Below are 20,000 nucleotides of genomic sequence, written 5' to 3'. Positions count from 1 at the left end.
TGCCTCTGCCTCTTGTGTGGTGTGGTGGGTTGACAATGTACTACTGTGCCTGGTTATGCTGCGCTGTGGGCTGAACCCAGGACTTTGTGCATATTAGGCAAGCACTCTATGATTGATCTACAGTTCATCATAGAGAGAATGCATTTTTTAATTAAAGGGACATATAGTAGGAGACTTGAAAATTATTTGAAACTCAATGAGGCACTGAATAGTTACAATGGGAACTTTTTTTCTTTTTTTTTTTCTTTCTTTCTTTTTCTTTTTTTTTTTTTTTTTTTTTGAGACAGAATCTATGTAGTCCTCGCTGTCCTGGATCTCACTATGTAGACCAGGCTGGCCACTTGCAGCAATCCTCTGGCCTCTGCACCTCAAGTGTTGGAATTAAAAGAGTATGCCCCACTCACTCCTGGTCCGTCTTGTCTATTGTCTGCCCATTGCCCCAGCACAAATCTCAAGACCGTTGTGTGCTACCTGAGCATGACAGGAGGAGGCTTCTGATACATCCAGCCAAGCTCCCTTTCTTGGTGGCCTTCCCAATTGCCAAATGCTTCTGTCCTTGGCAGCTATAGAGGTAAAATGCAAACTGTCTGATGGTTAATCCAACAGTTACATAAATGTCTCATTTAAGAACAAAACCCAAATACACGTTTTAGTTTTTTGCGTATATTTACAATATAAATATTTCTTTTCAAAGTACATATTCTTTTTAACAGTGTGAGAAAATTATCTAGCGTGGGACAGCAATTTAAAGCAAAACCTCTAGAGTAGCGATTCAGGGAAAATAGAATGTTTTTTGGGGTGGGGAGACCTTAGAAGGAATGAGAATGGGCAGGGGCTGAGAGCTTGCCAGGAGGATGGGAGCAGCTTTGTTGGGCCCCCAGGGACAGCCCCTGGGTGAGTGCTATAAAACCTAACCTGGAGAGATATAAAAAGCGTACATGCTTGCATAGTGCATTAATCTTAAAGAAGTCCAACATTTCATTCTCATTTTCAGTAGCTTAAATGAATAGCACTTAAAACACACCACACAAAATTAAAGACTTATGCATATATTTCAATTGCAACATTAATGTCAAAAATACATAGTATGATTTTACATAGGATTGTGCTACATTAGAACACTAGAGACAAACGTCACTTGACTATTAAGGAAAACATTAAATATTAAATAACAGAAATAAAATGTGTAAACACTAATCTAACTGAGGGTTTTGCTATTGCAACTGTTCAATGAAGTGGTTTTAACAGTACGAAAAGAGTGAAGACACAGGTGCTTCCAGTCCACTTGGGAGTCATGGGTCTCACTTCAGGGGTCCTTTAATAAAATCTGGTCCAGGACAATAAAGGAGGGCCACTCCACGCCGCTGGCTGTCATTCGATTTGATGTATTCCATTCTGTGAATGCTCATGTTCAAGCTTGGGTACTGAGCAAATACTTTTAAGTTGTCCCCCTCATCAACATCTTGGTGAAAACTGAGGGTTTGTTGGCGATTCAGTGTAAGATTTGAGTTCATATGCAGCACCGCTGTCAACCTCCATGGACTTTCTAGAGAACAGGAGCCGGACATCTCTATGGAGGTAGATCTTTCCAGATTTAGAACTCTGGAACCTAAATAAATACATGGAAAGATTCGTGATGTTAGGAGATGAGTCTTTAAAACAAGTGAAGCTGCTCATGACAGCAGGAGGAACTACTCTTGAAGTGCCACTCCCTTTCCCACAGTATCTGGGTCTCAACTGTCCAAACCTGGTTCGTCACTCCCTAAACCCTCTGCTCTGTAATGGGGCCAAGACTTGTGTCTTCTGGGAGTTGAGGTTTCAACTTTACTGTTCCTCTCTGGCCCTGCTGCACATGCACTCACCTCATCTAAGGTATCAAATTTCCCCCGACACTAGCTAACTTTATGATTATTCCTTGGGCTTTGCAGGTCAGGCATATTCTAAACACACAGATAGGACAGAATTCATACAAATTAGCTATCTATGACATAGGGTAGGTGAAAATGGATCCCACACTCAAAAGAGTCACTGTAGAATGTTAAAAGTTTTTCTGGATGAATTATCTATAATTCCATCTATCTATATAGATGGAATCCCATCACTCAATTGGTTGAGACAAGAGGACTATCATGCTTGAGGCCATCATGAACGATATATCCAATGACAAGTCAGCCTGGACTGTAATATAAAACTGTTTCCAAATAAAATAAAACAGACAAGAAAAGATTCAAGTTTTTCTTCATGTGTATTTGTGCATGTGCATGCATGTGACGGTCAAAGGTGACACTGGGTATCTTCTTCAGTTGCTCTTCATTTCACCTGAGGCATTCATATCGAGGCACGGTCTCTCACTGAAGCCAGAGCTCACTGACTTGGCTGTTTTAGTGCCTTAGCTTGGGTTTCTGTTTGTTATTAAACACCATGACTACAAGCAACTTGGAGAGAAAAAAATTATTTTTATCTTACAACTTGTAGTCTATCATCCAGAAAGTCAGGGTAGGGACTCAAGGCCGGAATCCGGTGGCAGAGCTGAAGCAGAGGTCATGGCATAATTCTATTTAGTGGCTTGCTCCTCCTCCTTTCTTACTGCACTCAGGACCACCAATCGGAGGGTGTCGTCTCCTACAGCGAGCTAGGCCCTCCCTCACCAATCAGCTATATCAGCTATCAGGAAATGTATCCCAGGCTTGCCCACAGGCCAATCTGGTGGGAACATTTTCTCAATTGATGTTCCCTCTTCCAAAATGACTCTAATTTATGCCAAGTTAACATAAATACTAGCTAGCACATGTAGCCATCCCCTTGTTCCAAGGATTCTAGACAGCTGTCACATCTGCTCAGCTGCTATGTGTGCTCTAGAAACGGGAACTCTGGACCTCAGATCTGTGCAGCGTGCTTTACCCCAAGTGCATAGGTTTTTGTTTTGAGACTGGGACTCACACTGTACTGAGGCTGTCCTGGAACTCACTGTGTAATGAAGGCTAGCCTTGAACTTTTAGTAATCCTCCTGCCTTAGCCTCTTTAGTGCTGCTAGTATTATAGATAGATGTGTGTACCATGCCTAGCAAGGTTCAATTTCTAAGGCAATCATTGCTATTATCAGCAGTTGGTTAAATAAAACCATCAAACCTAAACACTACCATAAGATAAAAGTTATTGGTGAAATGAAAAGGGACTATAAAGGTTGGCATAGAACTGTTTCTGTCTTCCACAACTAACTTTTCCCAGCAGATGCTATGCAGTGCTAATTTCTCTGTTTCCTTGCTACAGCAGAAATGAGGGTCTGTCTGTGGATTTTACTCCTAAGGCTAATGGAAAGGCCTGGTGCAACACTGACTGGCTTATTCCTCCTCTCTGAAGTTTTCATCTTAGAAACTATGCATTTTTCCAAGTAGGCTTCGTATAGGTTCTACGCATTTATAAAAACTAGAGGAGGTTGCTGACTTTGGGTGGCAGGCTGACAACGCAATTCAGTGGCATGTACAAGGCTGTACGTTTGATCCTGGACACCACAAAACAAATAATACCAACCAATCAACCAACCAAGACTTCAAGAGAACGGTGTGAAACGGAAGCTGAATCGGAGACTTGACTCTTTTTCTACTGTGCTGGGCTGGTGATTGGTTAGTTGATTGACTGATTTTGCAGTACTTGGAACTGAATACAGAGCCTCATACATAATAGAAAAGATTCTACCAATAAACTGTATCTTTCTTTCCTTCTATCTATCTATCTATCTATCTATCTATCTATCTATCTATCCACCTATCTACCAATCATTTTGTAGCACTGAGAATCAAATCCAGGACCTTCCTCATACTAAGGCGATATCACGATCACTGAGCAACACAGCCCAGCACTGGGACGTATTCCTATAGTGTGTTATTTGATTACACTTCTTTATTTACTCATTTATTTATTCATTCATTCATTCATTCATTCATTCATTTAAGTTTCTCACATCCGAGTATCACTCTGTGAATACCGGCTCACACAGAACTCATTATTTAATAGCCTACGATGACCTTGAACTCACGGCAGTCAGTCTTCCTGCCTCAGCCTATCCAAGTACTTGGTTGAACCATATCTGGCAACATTTATATATATTTAAAGTTCTTAACATTTTTTAAAAATTCTGTGTATGAGGGGAGAGGGTACATGCTACCATGGAAATAGAGTTCAGAGGACAACCTGTGGGAGTTGGTTCTTTCCTTACACCACGTGGGCTCCATCTCACTGGCCCACATTTCTCATTTTGAAAAAGTTTTCCAAGTTTGTGTCTGGTAGACATTTTTCCATACTCATAGCTTATGTGCATATCCCATGGTGTTCTTGTCAGGCAGTGCTACAGTAAGTATAGCATTGCCTTTTGGACGCAGAATAACAGGTGGAGAAGTCCATCATGCAGTGTTCTGAGAGGAACAGTCTTCTTCAGGTGTGGAACTTGCATGGCTAACTTACTCTCTACCAAACCTGTAGTTAGATACTGAGAATGCCTGAGAATCACAGGATTCCTTACAATAAAGAGCCAGTCACTGATGTGGCTGAGAGTATTCTATAGAGTTATAGGAGAAAAGCTATGGACTTCTGTCTTTGATTTTGCTCAGTGTTCCTGAGAGCTATTCAGGGACTGGGGGCTTAAAATGCAAATCAGGGATGTTGGCAACATGGACCAGAAGGACAACAAGTAAACAACAACAAAAGCTTTTATATAACCTAGAACTCCAGGTTAAACACTAAGCTGGAGGATACAGCATCTCTGAAACACAGCTTCCACATCTCCTCTGTCACCTCCCAGCTGTCTAGAAGCATGCAAGAATAGTCAAGGAGTGGGTGAGTCAAGTTTAAGAACACCTCTGTCCAATGTGGCCACTTAGCTACATGTGGCTAACAGCCACCTCAAATGGGACTACTTCAAATTGACTGTCCCAAGTGTAAAATATACTGTTGATTTAGAAGATATATTAAAACAAAAGAATGTAAAGTTATCTTGATTTTATACTGATTACATATTCAAATTATAACATTTAGATATGCTAGGTTAAGTAAAGTGTATTAATTTTACCTGTTTCTTGCTGCTTTCCCAGTAATTTTTTTTTTTCAGACAGGGTCTTATGTAACCAGGCAGGCCTCAAACCTGACAGGTATCTGAGGATGGCCTTGAACGTCTGATCTTCCTGCCTCCACCACCCAAGTTCTGGGATGACAGACAAGAGGCTCCAGAGACAGCGTTGTCACTTCACTAAATGGCTGCTGGTAACTGCAAACGAAGCTGATGGCTCAGACTAAGTTTCTATCACCATCACTGGTTTTAAAGGTCACTGCCTCAAATATCATGCTTCATCCTGACTTCTAGTATTCGCCGGTTAGCAGTTACAAGTGCAAACCCCTGATTTTAAAAAGCAGCAAGGGTGGTAAGACCAAATGCCACATGTTTTCCATGGTGGCATAGTGTCAAGAGACCACCATGCTAAGCAGAGAACATGATACTAATCTAGTTAGTTAAAAAGTTCCCTTAAAAAACAAGTCTAGTGGACTGGACAGATAGCTCCAGCTAGAGAGCAGAGCGCCGGCTGCTGTTTCAGAGGTCTTGGATTCAATTCCCAGAATCCACATGGAAGCTCACAACTGTCTCTAATGAGATCTGGTGCCCTCTTGTGGTGTCCTGAAGTAAGGTACTTTCCTATTCATCTGAGACATTACCTCAAGTGTATGAGGTAGCGAAGTAACTGTGCCGTGTGCTGGACGTTTTCTTTGTTAATACTTCTCTTCATTTCTTGTTTAACTGGAACAGAAAATGTCCTCTGTCGCAGGAATGTCTGGTGATTGGCTGGCATACCTCGTAGGTCATACACGACAACAAACATCTTCACCACAGTCTTATTGGGATTAAATAAGGTCTGAAGAAACAACAGAAGGGTTACTCTTCAAAAGAGTGATTTGTATATACGATGCAGAATACCTTCCCAGTAATTAAACAGGCTTGTTAGTAATTTAATTCCACTTGATAGATTCCATTCAGAAGCTCCATTAATAGTTAAAAAGTAATACTCAATATTCTTGCAGAGATTCAACCTTATTTCTTATATGACAATAAGAAAAAATCTTGTAATAAACCAAGATCTTTGGCAACACATTTCATACCAATAGCGAATAACATACAGTTTTCTCATTGTTCCGATTTTCAGAAATTGTTCTGCTAGTGTAAGCATAACACACTCTTCATGGTGTCTTTTGCATTAGGATGTTCTAGCTCTGTCATTCCAAATATGAGCTTCACTGGTAATATCAACTGCAAATTCTCAAGGTGAAATTTGAATTTTTCTTATATTTTAATGGATTGTAATTTTTAGAATAAAAAAATGTAAGTTCAGTAAAACTAGAATTTTAGAGTAACTGTTTTAAACTACTTATTGTAAAATTGCTATAAATGTTCAAAGGAGAGACTTTTTTACTGAAAATGTTTCAAAGTCAGGAGATAGATCAATAAAGCCCATTCACATTAGATCAGTCTGTAACAACACCATGCTTTCACACTCGGAATCACAAACGGTCAGGCTTTACAAATCATCACTATCATTTCAGACCAAAATATGTATTCTCAGAGAAGACTGGAGTAATTCCATTGTTACTTGGCTATGAATAACTGAAAAATGTAATTTTTTAAAATACACATTTTAAAATTAAAAACCCAAGCTGCTGAACTGACTTTAACCAAATTACCAACACATCAATCGGTAACTTGGTGCCAGGCTTTCAGAAGCTCGTCCCAGGGACTGGACATCACTCACTGAATCAAAATGAGAAATACACCAGCATTACGATCCAAGTTTACAACCTAGCATGTGCTAAGATCAAGGCTGACACATTCAATAAGTACAAGCAGACCCAGGACTTCAGACCACGTGAAGAATAACAGTGTGCTTAAATCGGACCACTCAGAGGTGAACTTCTCTTTCTGGGTTAATGGCTTATCACTAGGGTAGCTAGCACTCCAGGGGTCCACACACCCTCATGGGTTCCACAGCCACAGGCTAGAGAACGGACAAGGATCATTCCTTAGCTTAAAAAAATGTCTGGGATAGAGAAATTATATTTTAATATGTAGCCGTTCTTCTGTAGTGAACAAACACGTGGCTCATTGCTGTCTCACCCTTCAGAGATGCCAGATAAATGCGCAGGTAGGACACAGCTCTGGGTCAGGAAAGTGCTGACCCCTTGAGGGCACAGGGCTCAGAAAGCCTGCTGGGCTGGACCAGAGGCTGAGTGCAAACAGCCAGTGCTACTAGATTATTCCAGTCTGCAAAATCTGAAGCAGACTGAGGACTTGCAGTGTTATCGTAGGTCAAACAGGTCTGCCCTGGTAAGAAGGGTTTCCTTAGGCCAAGATAGAGGAATACAGTTGAAGGCATACACCTTTCTCTGCCCCAGCACCTATCAGATTGCACTGCATCAGCTTTAGAAATCATTCCATTAGTATTAACATCTTGTTTCCCAGATTTTCCCACCAAAGCAATACAATATTTTAGGGTCTCTGCTGAAACAGATCAATCTCAATATCACCTATATTTAATAGAAGGCACTGGTCAGGATCTAAATGTATTGAAATAGCTCTGTTTAAGTCATAGGAATGGTTCGTATTATTTGTCTAAAGCATTCACCTCTATTAGCTTATTAATCTTTTCCTTTAATGAGGCCCCCAAAATGCTCACTCCTGGGGCAGAGCATGGCAACTCCAAACAAAGCTGCAGCCCACTGTTACTTACCAAGGTTGTTGCAGCAGCAGTAGCAGGAGAAAGGGCTAAGTTCTATATGTGTGAGAGAATGATTATTGCAATTGTAGGCTATAAAACACATACCACTTGTATCGTTCCTGAAGGAGGTACTCGATAACCCCTTTTACCAAGGGACTCTAAAGTAATCACACCCTTGAAACAAAAGAAGACAAATTGAGTGCACACATATATAACAGACAAAAGTAAAAACACATGCTTTTAGTTCAATTCAGTAACATATTTCTAAGGAAAAACATTCAAATTGCATTCAGAGCTACATTCTGCAAGTATGAAACAGAGAGACTCCACTTTCTAAAGAAACCATTCACTGTTGCTTTTCCTAGACATGTTACAACAAGCAGCATACAGCATTACAGCATTACAGAGACACAGACCAAGGGTCAGGTTTCCTAGCCGTAACGAAATAAATCAAGCAAGGCTATAAGATCAGTCTCACTATCTAAGGAGAGATGGGGCGTGAAGAAGCAAAGAAATGATTGATCATGGAGCATGGAAAAGTAACGAACATATGATGTCTAATTTGGGGCCCAAAATAAAGCAAGTCTTCAGTCAGTGAGTCAATTTACACATCTGAATTTCTGATGAAAGACAGAAGAAAAGAATTAGGACAGCAACTAAGTGGGGTTGGAAATCTGGGTTCCATCCTGATGAATTTCTAGCAGAAGAGATGTTCAAAGCAAGATGAAGGTTTACCACCAAGCTGCCTGCTCTGCAAAAAGCAAGCCACACAACTGTTTCCAAGAGAAAACACTGCTTCAGAAGCAGCTGTGTCATGCTGTGGTCTTAATCTGGTGCTACTTTGAATATTTTTTTATTTTATAATTTTTTATTTTTTTCACACAGAGTCTTAGGTATTCCAGGCTGGATTCAAACTTACTATGTTGCCAACAGTGGCCTTGAGCATCTACTGTTTGAGGCTTCTGCTTCCCAAGTACTGAGATTACACAGTGTGTATCACCATACCCAAATCATTTCTATTTCTTTTGGTTCTTTGTTTCCACAGAGCCTTGCTATGTAGCCAAGACTGGGCTGGAACTCATGAAAATCCCCCTGCCTTAGCCTTTCAAATGCTGGGATCACAGCTATGATCAACCACTCCCAGGGCATTGCCTTTTAGCTGTTTACTTGGTAAGGAATCTTAGACTTTGAATTGGCTCGAAACCAGAGCACACAACTCGAAGGTCTAAGAGCCAGGCTCTGGAGAAAGAGGTCAAGGTGAACTGCAGTCATCTCACTAGATAAACCTAAAAGGGACCCTGAAGATCCTGCACTTAGTCTGGTACTCAGAAGGGTGGCCCAACAGCGATTTTGTCTGAAAAGCAGTCTGCCTGGCCACTCTCCAGATCTACCAAATCAAATCTGCCTTTCAACAACAGGATTTCCCTGATGCTATCACTTGTGCAGCAAAGCTTTAGAAAACATTAAGTACGGGCAGCAGTTTTTCTGCAAAGCCCAAACAATGGGGAAGAAAGTATAAATGTGAAAAAAAGTAAGTCAGACTGAATGTGCAGAAAGCTGCCGCTGACCAGGGTGAGGAGGGTGCGGCCACAGGTGGCGCCTGTGAATGCTGTCCCTTCCTACTTTCTTGAGGACTCTTTCCTCCTAGTAGTTATGGCAGGTAAGTAGAGTAAGTATGTGCTCTCTATGGTTGATGAATCCATCATTCCACATTGTAAATAGGGATCTCAAGGGAAGTGTAGCACAGGACTGTTGCGCTAGGTGACATGAGACCTGGGCTGGGAGGTAAAAAGCAATGGGCCAAGGTGGAGAGAGAGCCGTGCTCTCACACATGATCCTAACTTCCCATGAGAGCAAGGCTGTTAGCCTTCCAAAGTGGCAATGCAGCCATCCCTCAGTGTGCTCAGTGTATTCACTGAGGTGTGTGCACACCACTTTTTAAGTGCAAGCAGTGTGGATAGTTACATGAACAATACTCTCCTTTCTAGTTCCAGAATGAATAAGGAAAGCATAGCAAAGTGATAGCTACTTTTATAATCACACTGGTAGAGCCAGGAGTCATTGTCCTTCCTCCCAACCTCCTTTCCATACAAAGAAGAGAGAGCAGGATGATGACAACTATGACTGTGACTGTGTTTCTTTCTCTAATGTACAATTCTGATAGTTTTGAGATCATAACGGTAACAGTGATTAAACCCACAGTGACAAGATTTTTGAAAAGTCTTTTAAGTTTAGGGCAGCACTCCAGTATAACCACTTTTTTCTTCTTTTTAATTACGTGTGTGTTTGTGGGGGTATTTGAATCTGAGTACAGTGCCCCTGGAGGCCAAGAGAGGGCACTGGACCCTCTGGAACTAGAATCACAGAGTGTTGTGAGCTCCCCAGGGTAAGTGCTCCGCACAGGTGGCACAGGACACTTGGGTCCTCTGGAAGAGTAGCAAATGCTCTTTGAGCCTTCTCTTCAGGTTTCAAACAACAATTTCTTTTTTTTTTTTGGTTTTTCGAGACAGGGTTTCTCTGTGTAGCCCTGGCTGTCCTGGAACTCACGCTGTAGACCAGGCTAGCCTCGAACTCTCGAACTCAGAAATCCGCCTGCCTCTGCCTCCCAAGTGCTGGGATTAAAGGCGTGCGCCACCACCGCCCGGCTCAAACAACAATTTCTAAAGAATTTAAGACAAGTAGTAGCACTGGAAAGCTAGAATTTGATTAATATTACTTGATTCATTTCATGGGTCAGCATATCAATATGTGTACCTAAGAAAACCATATTTAATATAATGAAAGATCTCCTTTGGGCATGTTTGTAATAGTAAGGTTAAGATGAACTAAATTTGCCAGAATCCTAACACCAAAATATCCCCAAATTATTATATAATAAAGAATATGAATTTCTGGGTGCAGTGACACACCAGTAATCCCAGAATTTGGGGTGTTGAGGCAGAACGACCATGAGTTCAAGGCTAGCCTCAGCTACATAGACTTTGAGGTCAGACTGGTAGACATGAACCCTATGTCAAAAAATAAAACTAACAACAACAAAAACTAGTATGGAACAGTTAGACGGAGAACTAAAACCAGCAGGCCTCGAGTTGAGCAATTACAAACAGAAGGGTACTGCTCCTAGCCAGTCATGAGCCCATACGACAGGCCTCGCCTGACCTCACCACCATGACAGCTGGTTTCTCTGAGACACAGTTCCCATGCAGCTGGGTGCTGTGGTGTAGTTCTTAGAGAATATTCTTACTGTTGACTCCAAAATTAAGAATTGATTTTTCATGAATTGCTTAATGAAAAATCCCACCACCAAGAATTTTCTGCCCTAACGTTTTACCTCTGGGGCCATTCAGCCTGTGAGGGGAGGCCTCACAGTTATTAGAATACCACAGGGCGCATTACTTCTGATGTGTTTGATCTAACAAAACAGTCCTAGCTAACAAAATATGGTCAATCTTTGAAAGTAGACTAACCTATCAAAATAGAACAAATTTTAGGAAAGATTTGTAGTGTGAGGTTTGGAGTGAGCCACTAGCAAAGGGAACACATTCCTACTACATAAACAGACTCGGGAAAATACGGTACAGTGAAGATCATTATCACAGAAAAGGCAGGCAGACATTGAGTTTTAGTTGTTTTGGGTTTTTGAGATAGGATTATCCTCTGTAGCCAAGGCTCTTCTGGAACTTACTACATAGCCCAGGCTAGCCTCAACTCCGCTGTGATAGAAGGCAGGCTCCTTAGAAGGATAACCTAACAATTCAGTAAGTTGAGTTATCCCCTTTCCAGTATCCATTCAATGTTCCCATCAATGTTGTTTCTATCAAAAGTATGAAACACTAGCCAGGTCCTGGACAAAAATTTCACCTTAAAACTGGAGTAAACCTAAATTAGCCCTCTTGACAAACTGGGACAACATCAAGGTGGCCATATTTAGCTCCCTAAAAAGTACAGCTTCTTGTCCTGTCAGGTATGTAAAAATCCCTTTTCATAGCTTTCATTCTTAACAAAAGACATTGTCACTAATGTTCTTAAAACGCCTGAAGACAGGAGAGAGGAAGTCGCTGGGAGGTACTCAGTCAGGGATGCAGGTCTAGGCTCGTATGCATTTCTGCTTCTCACAGTGAGACTTCATGGGACTCTGCACTACACCATCACTACAAACCTCTCCTTAGTGTGCTGACAGAATGTTTATACACACTCCAGTGTTCAGATGCACTTCGGCAGGTTAAGGCTTGTTTTACCCAGACTCCACTACAGTAGAAAATGGGAAAGGTAAACTTAACAAGACCTCAGGCTCAAGACTGTCTTCTGACGCCCAGAAGCTCTCCTACTGAGATCTTGGTGTGATCAGAAATAGCTCATACTCTCTAGAACCCCAGGATAAAAAAGGGAGGGGGAGAAGATAGGGCAGAGTCCTCAGGTCACCCCAAGTCCCCAGATCTTACTAAGTCTGACTGACATAAGAACCACGTGAGGAGGCAGCCACCTGCATTAGAGTACACATAAACACTGGGGAATTTGTGTGAACTTAGCAAGATAGACTGACTATGTCAGTCGCTAGTAAGTTATGTAGAAATGGGTTCAATTTCAGCACCATTTGAAAACACAAAACAGGTCACCTGTAGTTTGAGCCAGCTGAGAAACAGGCAGTATTTTGGCTTATTGGTCTGCATTCAGTTTTTAACTTTCTCTTAGGAACTGCTTCACACTTTCAAAGTCAGGACTGAAGCAGAGATGTGAATTACTAAACTGGCTGATTCTTGCAGAAAAGACAAAAGTACTTGCCATATAAGGCGAGGGAGCATTGTCATCGGAAACACTGTAGAAGGACACTTCCACCGGCAGAGTCAAATGTGTTGGGCAGAAAGTCCCACTGGCTCCCACCTCGGCAGTAAAGCCATCAACTATGCCAAGGGGGTCTAAACGGTAATTCAGAACCGATTCCTGGAAGATGAGATAACAACATGTGTTTTGAAAAGGTAGAAAATTTAGCATATTAATTTCACTTTCTACTTAGGGAAATACTTGACTGTGTTTTCTAGGTCGTGTGGTAGCATGTGTCTGTAACCCATTATATAACAAGGCTGAAGCAAGAGTGGTCACTTGGAAGTCTGAGTGACACAGATACAGTGTTTCCATGGCTCAAATTGAGAAATACTGGTGATTCTAAGAGACATGTCTCTTACCTGACCTGAAATCACCTCTACCTCCAACCACCTTCTACTAGATCCTACCCAATGCCCCCTCACTCTCTCGGCCACCAGTGGATTCTCTTGGAACACTGCTGTTTGCTAGACCTAATCATTTGATATCCTCCCTGCTGGGCACAGGGACGTGCACCTGAAATCTCATCAGCACTTGGGGTATCTGAGGCAAAAGGACTTCTGTGAGTTCAAGGCTAGCCCGGACTACAGTAAGTTCCAAGAATGCCTAGGCTATATAATAGGCCATATTTGAAAAGAAAAGCTTAACCAGAGAAGGTATCTGCCCCTGAGAGAGCCCACTAGAAGGTGCTAGAAGGTCTCGACAGCAGGCCACATACAGAAGTCCTGTTAGAAAGTTAAGCCAAACATTTGTCATCTTGAAAAATGACTACTTCTGTTTTAAAAAGATACTGTTGTATAATATATGGAATTTTGTTTAGTTTAGCTGAAAAAATAAAAAAAAATATGTGAAGAAGCTCTGTCTACCCATGCAGCACTCACTCCTGAGACCTGTCACTAAGTGGTGGCTCTTCAGGTGTTCTCAAGACCCTCAACAAGCGTATGTGCAGTTATCTATGAGGGCATCACGGAGTGTGAGAAGCAGCCCTTCAGTCAAGTGACCATTTGAGAAGGAGCAAGATAGGTAATTTCAAGGCTTTGAAAAAAGACAGACAATTCATGTATTTTCTTCTCAGAAAGAATGTTAAAGACATAATGACACCATCCCTAGTGCCCTAGTTTAAGGCACTTTGTCTTCTAAAATAGTTTCAAAGCAACATTACCTCAAAATTTCCTAGGAGACTAAGACTTGTGATTGGTGGAGCACTTGAACTCAAAAAAGGTTTTTCATGAACATCTGGGTCCTCTTCAATGTTCAGACATGGTCCAGAGCTATTGCAAAGTAAAAGCAAAGAAAAAACATGCTAACTGCAATATTTTCTTATTTACATGTATAAAATGAATTAGAAGAAGCTGAATAATTTCATTCAAACTACTAAAATAAAATTAATGTTATTAAATTTTAAAATAAAAACAATTTAGCTGGGTGGTGATGGCACATGCCTTTAATTCCAGGATTTGGAAGGCAGAGGCAGGGAGATCATTGTGAGTTTGAAGCCAGCCTGGTCTACAAAGTGAGTTCCAGGACAGCTAGGGCTACACAAAGAAACCTTATCTTGAAAACCAAAAAAAAGAAGAAAAAGTTAAAAACATGTAAAATCAGTAGTTGAAATTTCAGATTAAATATTTTATTAGCAATATTCATATATATATATATATATATATATATATATATATATATATATATATTTCCTTTGAAAGGTTTCAAGGTATAATTTATAACACATTACATAGTGGAAGCTACTGAAAATGCATAATACTCCGAATTCTACATCCTTTTCAGCTGCAAACAGGAATTCAAAGGAACGTATGCGACTGTAACTACAGGACTGGTTAGGGCTGCAGCCCAGTGGTACAACACTTGCTACTGCGTATGAAGTCCTAGGCTGGATCACTGACAAAGCAAACAGCTTTGAAAAAGGAGGGAAGGAAGGAGGGATGCAGTAGGAGGGAGGGGAGGGAGGAAGTAAGGGAGGGAAGGATTGTGGGGGAGGAAGGTGGGGAGGCAATGTGGGCTGGAAGGCAGAGGTTAAGGATCAGCAGTGAACTGACTGACCTACTCCTTGAACACTGTGTTTCTGACTGTGGTGATAGCACACAGCTGAGCTCACACTGTCGCTCTTTACCTGTTGTGCAGCACCATGGAAACGGGACTTCTTTTCTCTTTAATTAAATATCTTTAATTTTTATAAAATTTATATGCAGGGGTGTTTTGTCTGCATGTATGTCTGTATGGCTGGTGTCCATTGGGGCCAGAAGGTGTCAAGAGTCCCTGGAACTGGAGTTACAGAAGGTTTTGAGTCAGCATGTGGGTTCTGGGAGTTGAACTGGGGTCTCTACAAGGGCAGCCAATGCTCTTAACCACTGCTTCATCTCTCAAGACAGTATTTTATTACACTTTGACTTAGAGTCGGCACATCTGCTGCACAGTTCTACCTCACACCCATGCACTTGAGGGAATTACCTTTTAGAGGACAGACTTCTCAGGTGCAGCAGCGAAGTGTCCAGATCAAAGCAACCTGACTGTGTTTTTCTTTGAGGAACCTAAAGGCAAAATAATAAAACACTTAGAAAATGTAAGCTAAGCAGGCTGTTTTAAGTGACCTTTCTTTCTTTCTTTGAATGTGAGTAGGTGCATGCATGCTAGAGCACACATGTAGAGGTCAGGGAACAGTTACAAGAGTCAGTTCTCTCTTTCCATCACGTGGGCCCAAGGGATTAAATTTAAGTCATCTGGCTTAGCAGCAGGCACCTTTACCTGTGAGGCTTCTTACTGATCCAAAGTAGTAAAAATTCTCTCACAACAGTCTACTTCAAATAATGATGCTTATCACATGCTTTTCTTTCATTCTCATTTTATTAATATAGAAAAAGAACCCAGATGATTCCTAAAAGTACTTTGACTAGGTTCTAAGTAAAATTAGGTTTTCCCTAAAACTAAAGCATACATGATTTTTCTGTACAAAGACTCTTACTGTGTGTGTGTGTTCATTCTTTTTTTTTAAAGATTTATTTATTTATTTAATGTATTCACCATTGTTCTCGTCAGACACAACAGAAGAGGGCATCAGATCCCATTAAAGATGGTTGTGAGCCACCACGTGGTTGCTGGGAATTGAACTCAGGACCTCTGGAAGAGCAGTCAGTGCTCTTAACCGCTGAGCCATCTCTCCAGCCCATGTGTGTTCATTCTTATGCATGTATGGTGTATGTGTTGTGTGAGTATGTGCTTACACATATGTGTGGAGGTCAGAGGTCAATGTAAGTACCTCCTTCAGTCTTTTTTTTTTAATTTGTTTTATTTATATGAGTAGCTGTCTTCAGACACACCAGAAAAGGGCATCGGATCCCATTACAGATGGTTGTGAGCCACCATGTGGTTGCCAGGAAACGAACTCAGGACCTCTGGAAGAACAGTCAGTGCTCTTAACCGCTGAGCCATCTCTCCAGCCCTTCAGTCTTTATCCTACTTTTTGAGTCAGGCTCTTTTCATTGAACTTGGGGCTCATCAAATTCAGCAAGTATCAGAGATCCTCGTGTCTCTACCTCTCCATCACTGGGGCCATAAACGTGTTCTGCAGTGCTCAGCTTTTGTGCAGGCATTGAGATCAGAACTCAGAACTTTACCTACCAAACCATCTCCTATCCTAGGACTTTTATTTGTAAGTTGTATGTATCTGTGCACTTTGGGGAATGTGAGCCTGTGTTGTTTAGAGCTTATACTAAAGAGGCAAAGTAAGAGTGTTGGCATACTACCCACTGCAACAGTCCCAAGAATGGAATCTTCACAAAGAATGGGTTTGAAAAATAGTACTCTAAATTTTCAACCACCAGCATATACTAGATTGTATTTCTCAAAAGCCACTTATCTCAAAATACACTAAAAATGAAAGCTCTAAGTTAAAAGTAGGGTCAGATACAACAAGAGAGTTAGATCTGTCTTGGGAATCTATGTAAAGCATGACTAATCTAACTAATGTAAAATACAACTGATGCACTGGTCTGACAAGAAGCGGCTGAGGTCATCACGGCTAGGAGTGACCGCGATCCTGGAAGCTGCCGAGGTCCTGAGACATGAGAGCAGGAAGTTCAGGACCGGAATGTACATCTCTGGGAGACCCTGCCTCAAAGTAAAGCTGCCTCTTCATGCCCCAAAATGGGAAAAGAGTATGTTTAAGTGGTAGAGTGCTTTCCTAGCCTGTGCTGAATTAATGGGTTCAGTCTTTAATACCACAGAAAAAGTCTCTTACTCAACTGTGTTCCAGAACTAGACCATATAAAATAAAATCAGCCAAAACAATCATGAGCTCATGTGTACAATCCAGCATAGCTTACACTTCAGAAAAGCTCTCTGCTTTCCTTCACTTCACTCTCCATGTTCTGCCTGGTCAGTGCTTGGAGCTTCTTCTGCACATGATGAGCATGGTACCTGTCTACCCTGGCCCTTTCAGGGTTACCATTCCCTCTCCTTTCTGTCCATCACACTAAGTTCTTTCTAAATATCTGCCTGTGCACTAACTAAACTTCTACTCAGCTGATTCCATTCTACTATTTTTCCATATGAAGTGCATGTGTGTACATGCATGTGTGTACGTGCATGTGTGTACATTCATCTGTGCGCATGCACACACACTGCAAGGAGTGTAATTCCATAACTAGACGTTTTCTTTCAAACACACCTGACTTTCTGGAGACAGGGTCTCACTTTATAGCCAAGTAGCCCCTGGTTTGCAGTCACCTAGCCCTCCCAGGTGGTGCTGGGATTGCAGTCATCTAGCCCTCCCAGGTAGCCCCCGGTTTGCAGTCACCTAGCCCTCCCAGGTGGTGCTGGGATAGAATCCAGGCCCTCCTACATGGATCATTCTGTCTCTGAACATCCCAGCCCTTCAAGAGGAGATTTTAACTATTTCACTCAAAACTATGCACTTATTTATACTAGTTTCTAAATAAGACTGTTGTTGGTGCCAATATTTATTGAGATAAGGAAAAAAATCTATTTGTATGAAATTCCATCAACATCAAGGTATTTTTAAAAATCTTTTTTTCTTTTATACTTAGTAACATAATATTCAGCAAAAGAACTTCAGGAAAAATTTCAATATCAGCAAAATACATTTTTGTTCAATATACAGTCTTTCCCCATGTTACTATATAGCTGTTAAATGTACGTTGCCCATGAAGTTTTCTAACTGAAATTTCTTCCACGAGCATTGAAATGTTTCGGTCCATGTTAGCTGAAGGGCTTGAGAGCATGCCAGCTGCCTGATTACAGGTGCTGGGCGTGAGGGAACTGAGGGAACTTACTGGACTTGAGAGGAGAGGCAGCCCCGTCTGAGGATGAAAGGCTCTGGTTGATGTCCCATCCAAGGAATGAAAATTATGTTTCCTCCAGACACTTGAATGTTTCAGTGTAGTCCTCTGTGAGGGGAAAGTACTAAATTTTAGTGGAAATATTTAAATAATGGTAAATTTGTAGATACATTGCTAATGCACTCTGAGGTGCATACCGTTGGTGGTGAAGCTAAAGAACCCTTCCTATCTTACATGTATAAACATACACATACACACATACAGACACACCAACACAGACCTATATATATAGCACTTGTGTTTGATACCATGTCTCAGAAATTTTGAAGCGTGCCCAATACAACTGTTCTATGAACATGTTCACTCATAATCTAGCATCTAATATTTTAGCTTAAAGGGACAAAATATAGAAAACAGAGTTAAGACTGTAAAGTATATAATTGTGCCAAGAGACATTTTTAGAGGATTTAGTTTGGGATGACGAATTCAAAACTATAAAATAGAGGGCTGGGGAGAGGGCTCAGCGGTTAAGACCACTTATTGCTCTTGCAGAGGACTCAAATTTGGCACCCACATGGTGACTTACAGCCATTGTAACTTCAGTTCTAGATGGACCCAATGCCTTCTCCTAGCTTCTGTGGACACTAGACACTCATGTGATGTTCATATATACATGTGGGCAAAATACTCATCAATATTAACACACTAAAAAGAACTTTTCTAAAAACTAGTATGAATCAAGAAGCATGGTCACAGCGCTATGTTTTTACTGTGAATCAAGAAACAGGAGAAGTGAGAAGAGTGGTGTATATAAAGACTGCTGAGCCCAGGGCTAAAGGTTGGCCCGGGTAACAACTGAGACCCTCTCTCAAGAAGCAGGGGGGGAATACTTACAAATTGGACAAATTTATATCTAAGGATCAGAAATTTTACAAAAAAAATATGAAAAGTTAAAAAAAATAGACTAAATTGGTCACAGTTCACATTTATCAGCTTTGTGACCCAGGATGAGTTATCTTGTCCTTCTGGCCTATTGGGAAAAAAAAAAAAAAGAAAAAAAAAAGCACCTGGCCCTGGGGAGTGAGAGTCAGGCAGACAAATGTTCACACGCTATGCAGAAGGGTGCTTGAGCACATGTATGATTTCCTGTAAAGTCAGCACATGAAAAAGTCAGTGCTAGAAGACAAGCCAAACGCCATGTCCAAATGAAGTTCGCAGGCCTGCTCTCTTGTCCTGGTGGCCTTGAGCTCTCCTCCCTATGGCTTCTAAAAGCCTGGAACTGCAGGTCCACGGTGTCTCTCCAAAGGCCATAATGTTGTTAAGGCCATGATATCTTTGTATACTTTTAGGGTATATCTTTTTATTTAAGCAGCATGTTAAAAGTCTATGGATGATGTAGATAAATTATCATTTTCAAAATTAAATGGCTTATTTAGTAAGACTCAAGGACTAAACCGTGACAAAAGATCCAGGAACTAAAGATTCTGAGTACCTACTTAGTGCAGCCCCTACCGACAGCCTGTATCATTACCACGCAGCATCTGTACCAGGCCAGAGCTGCTTGCAAAACACACCAAGCTGACAGGAGAGTCTGCTTGATTCCTGCTTCTTCCCTGCTGATTGCTTGCAATACCAAAACAAACAAAAGGAACAGGAAAAATCCAAGTGAATGGAGGACATCCACAGCAGAACCCTAGACTACAAGAAACCTGAGAAGGGGTTAAAGGGGTACCAGATCAGCCACTGGGGATGACAGAGTTCCTAGCATGTCCAACCCTCTAAATCTCTCTTTCCCACACATGTTCTACCTGCCCCTTGGTAAAGTGCCAAGTTCTATAATCATTTGACATAACTGCGAGGAGCCAGTAAAGAATACAGAAATCAATACACACACACACACACACACACACACACACACACACACACACACACATGCACACACAGAGAGAGAGAGAGAGAGAGAGAGAGAGAGAGAGGAAGAGATAGACAGCAAGGAAGAGACACACACAAAGAGCACACACATAGAGACAGACAGAGAAAGAGAGGGACACATACACACACACACACACAGAGAGAGAGAGAGAGAGAGAGAGAGAGAGAGAGAGAGAGAGAGAGA

General features: G+C 41.4%; 1 protein-coding gene across 3 annotated transcripts in view; it reads right to left on the bottom strand.

Moving 5' to 3' along the window:
* Nucleotides 1–643: 643 nt before the first annotated feature.
* The window catches only part of Fam214a (family with sequence similarity 214 member A), a 73,790-nt gene continuing 54,433 nt past the window's right edge, over nt 644–20,000 (bottom strand). For 2 of the 3 annotated variants that reach the window (XM_028773603.1, XM_028773602.1), the window contains 7 exons: nt 17,879–17,992; nt 15,039–15,118; nt 13,738–13,846; nt 12,537–12,695; nt 7,860–7,928; nt 5,704–5,900; nt 644–1,609 (listed from right to left, as the gene is read on the bottom strand). In XM_028773603.1, the coding sequence (XP_028629436.1) occupies nt 1,456–1,609; nt 5,704–5,900; nt 7,860–7,928; nt 12,537–12,695; nt 13,738–13,846; nt 15,039–15,118; nt 17,879–17,992 (882 nt within the window). In that variant the 3' untranslated portion in view covers nt 644–1,455. Of the gene's footprint in view, nt 1,610–5,703; nt 5,901–7,766; nt 7,929–12,536; nt 12,696–13,737; nt 13,847–15,038; nt 15,119–17,878; nt 17,993–20,000 lie in introns of all 3 variants that reach the window. The other variant, XR_003712203.1, reaches the window with a different exon arrangement.

The sequence above is a fragment of the Grammomys surdaster genome, unplaced genomic scaffold (assembly GCF_004785775.1).
Source record: "Grammomys surdaster isolate TR1022 unplaced genomic scaffold, NIH_TR_1.0 231, whole genome shotgun sequence".
In the NCBI taxonomy this organism is placed as follows: Eukaryota; Metazoa; Chordata; class Mammalia; order Rodentia; family Muridae; genus Grammomys; species Grammomys surdaster.
Note: the sequence above shows the minus strand (reverse complement) of the source record. Positions and strands in the feature narration are given on the sequence as shown.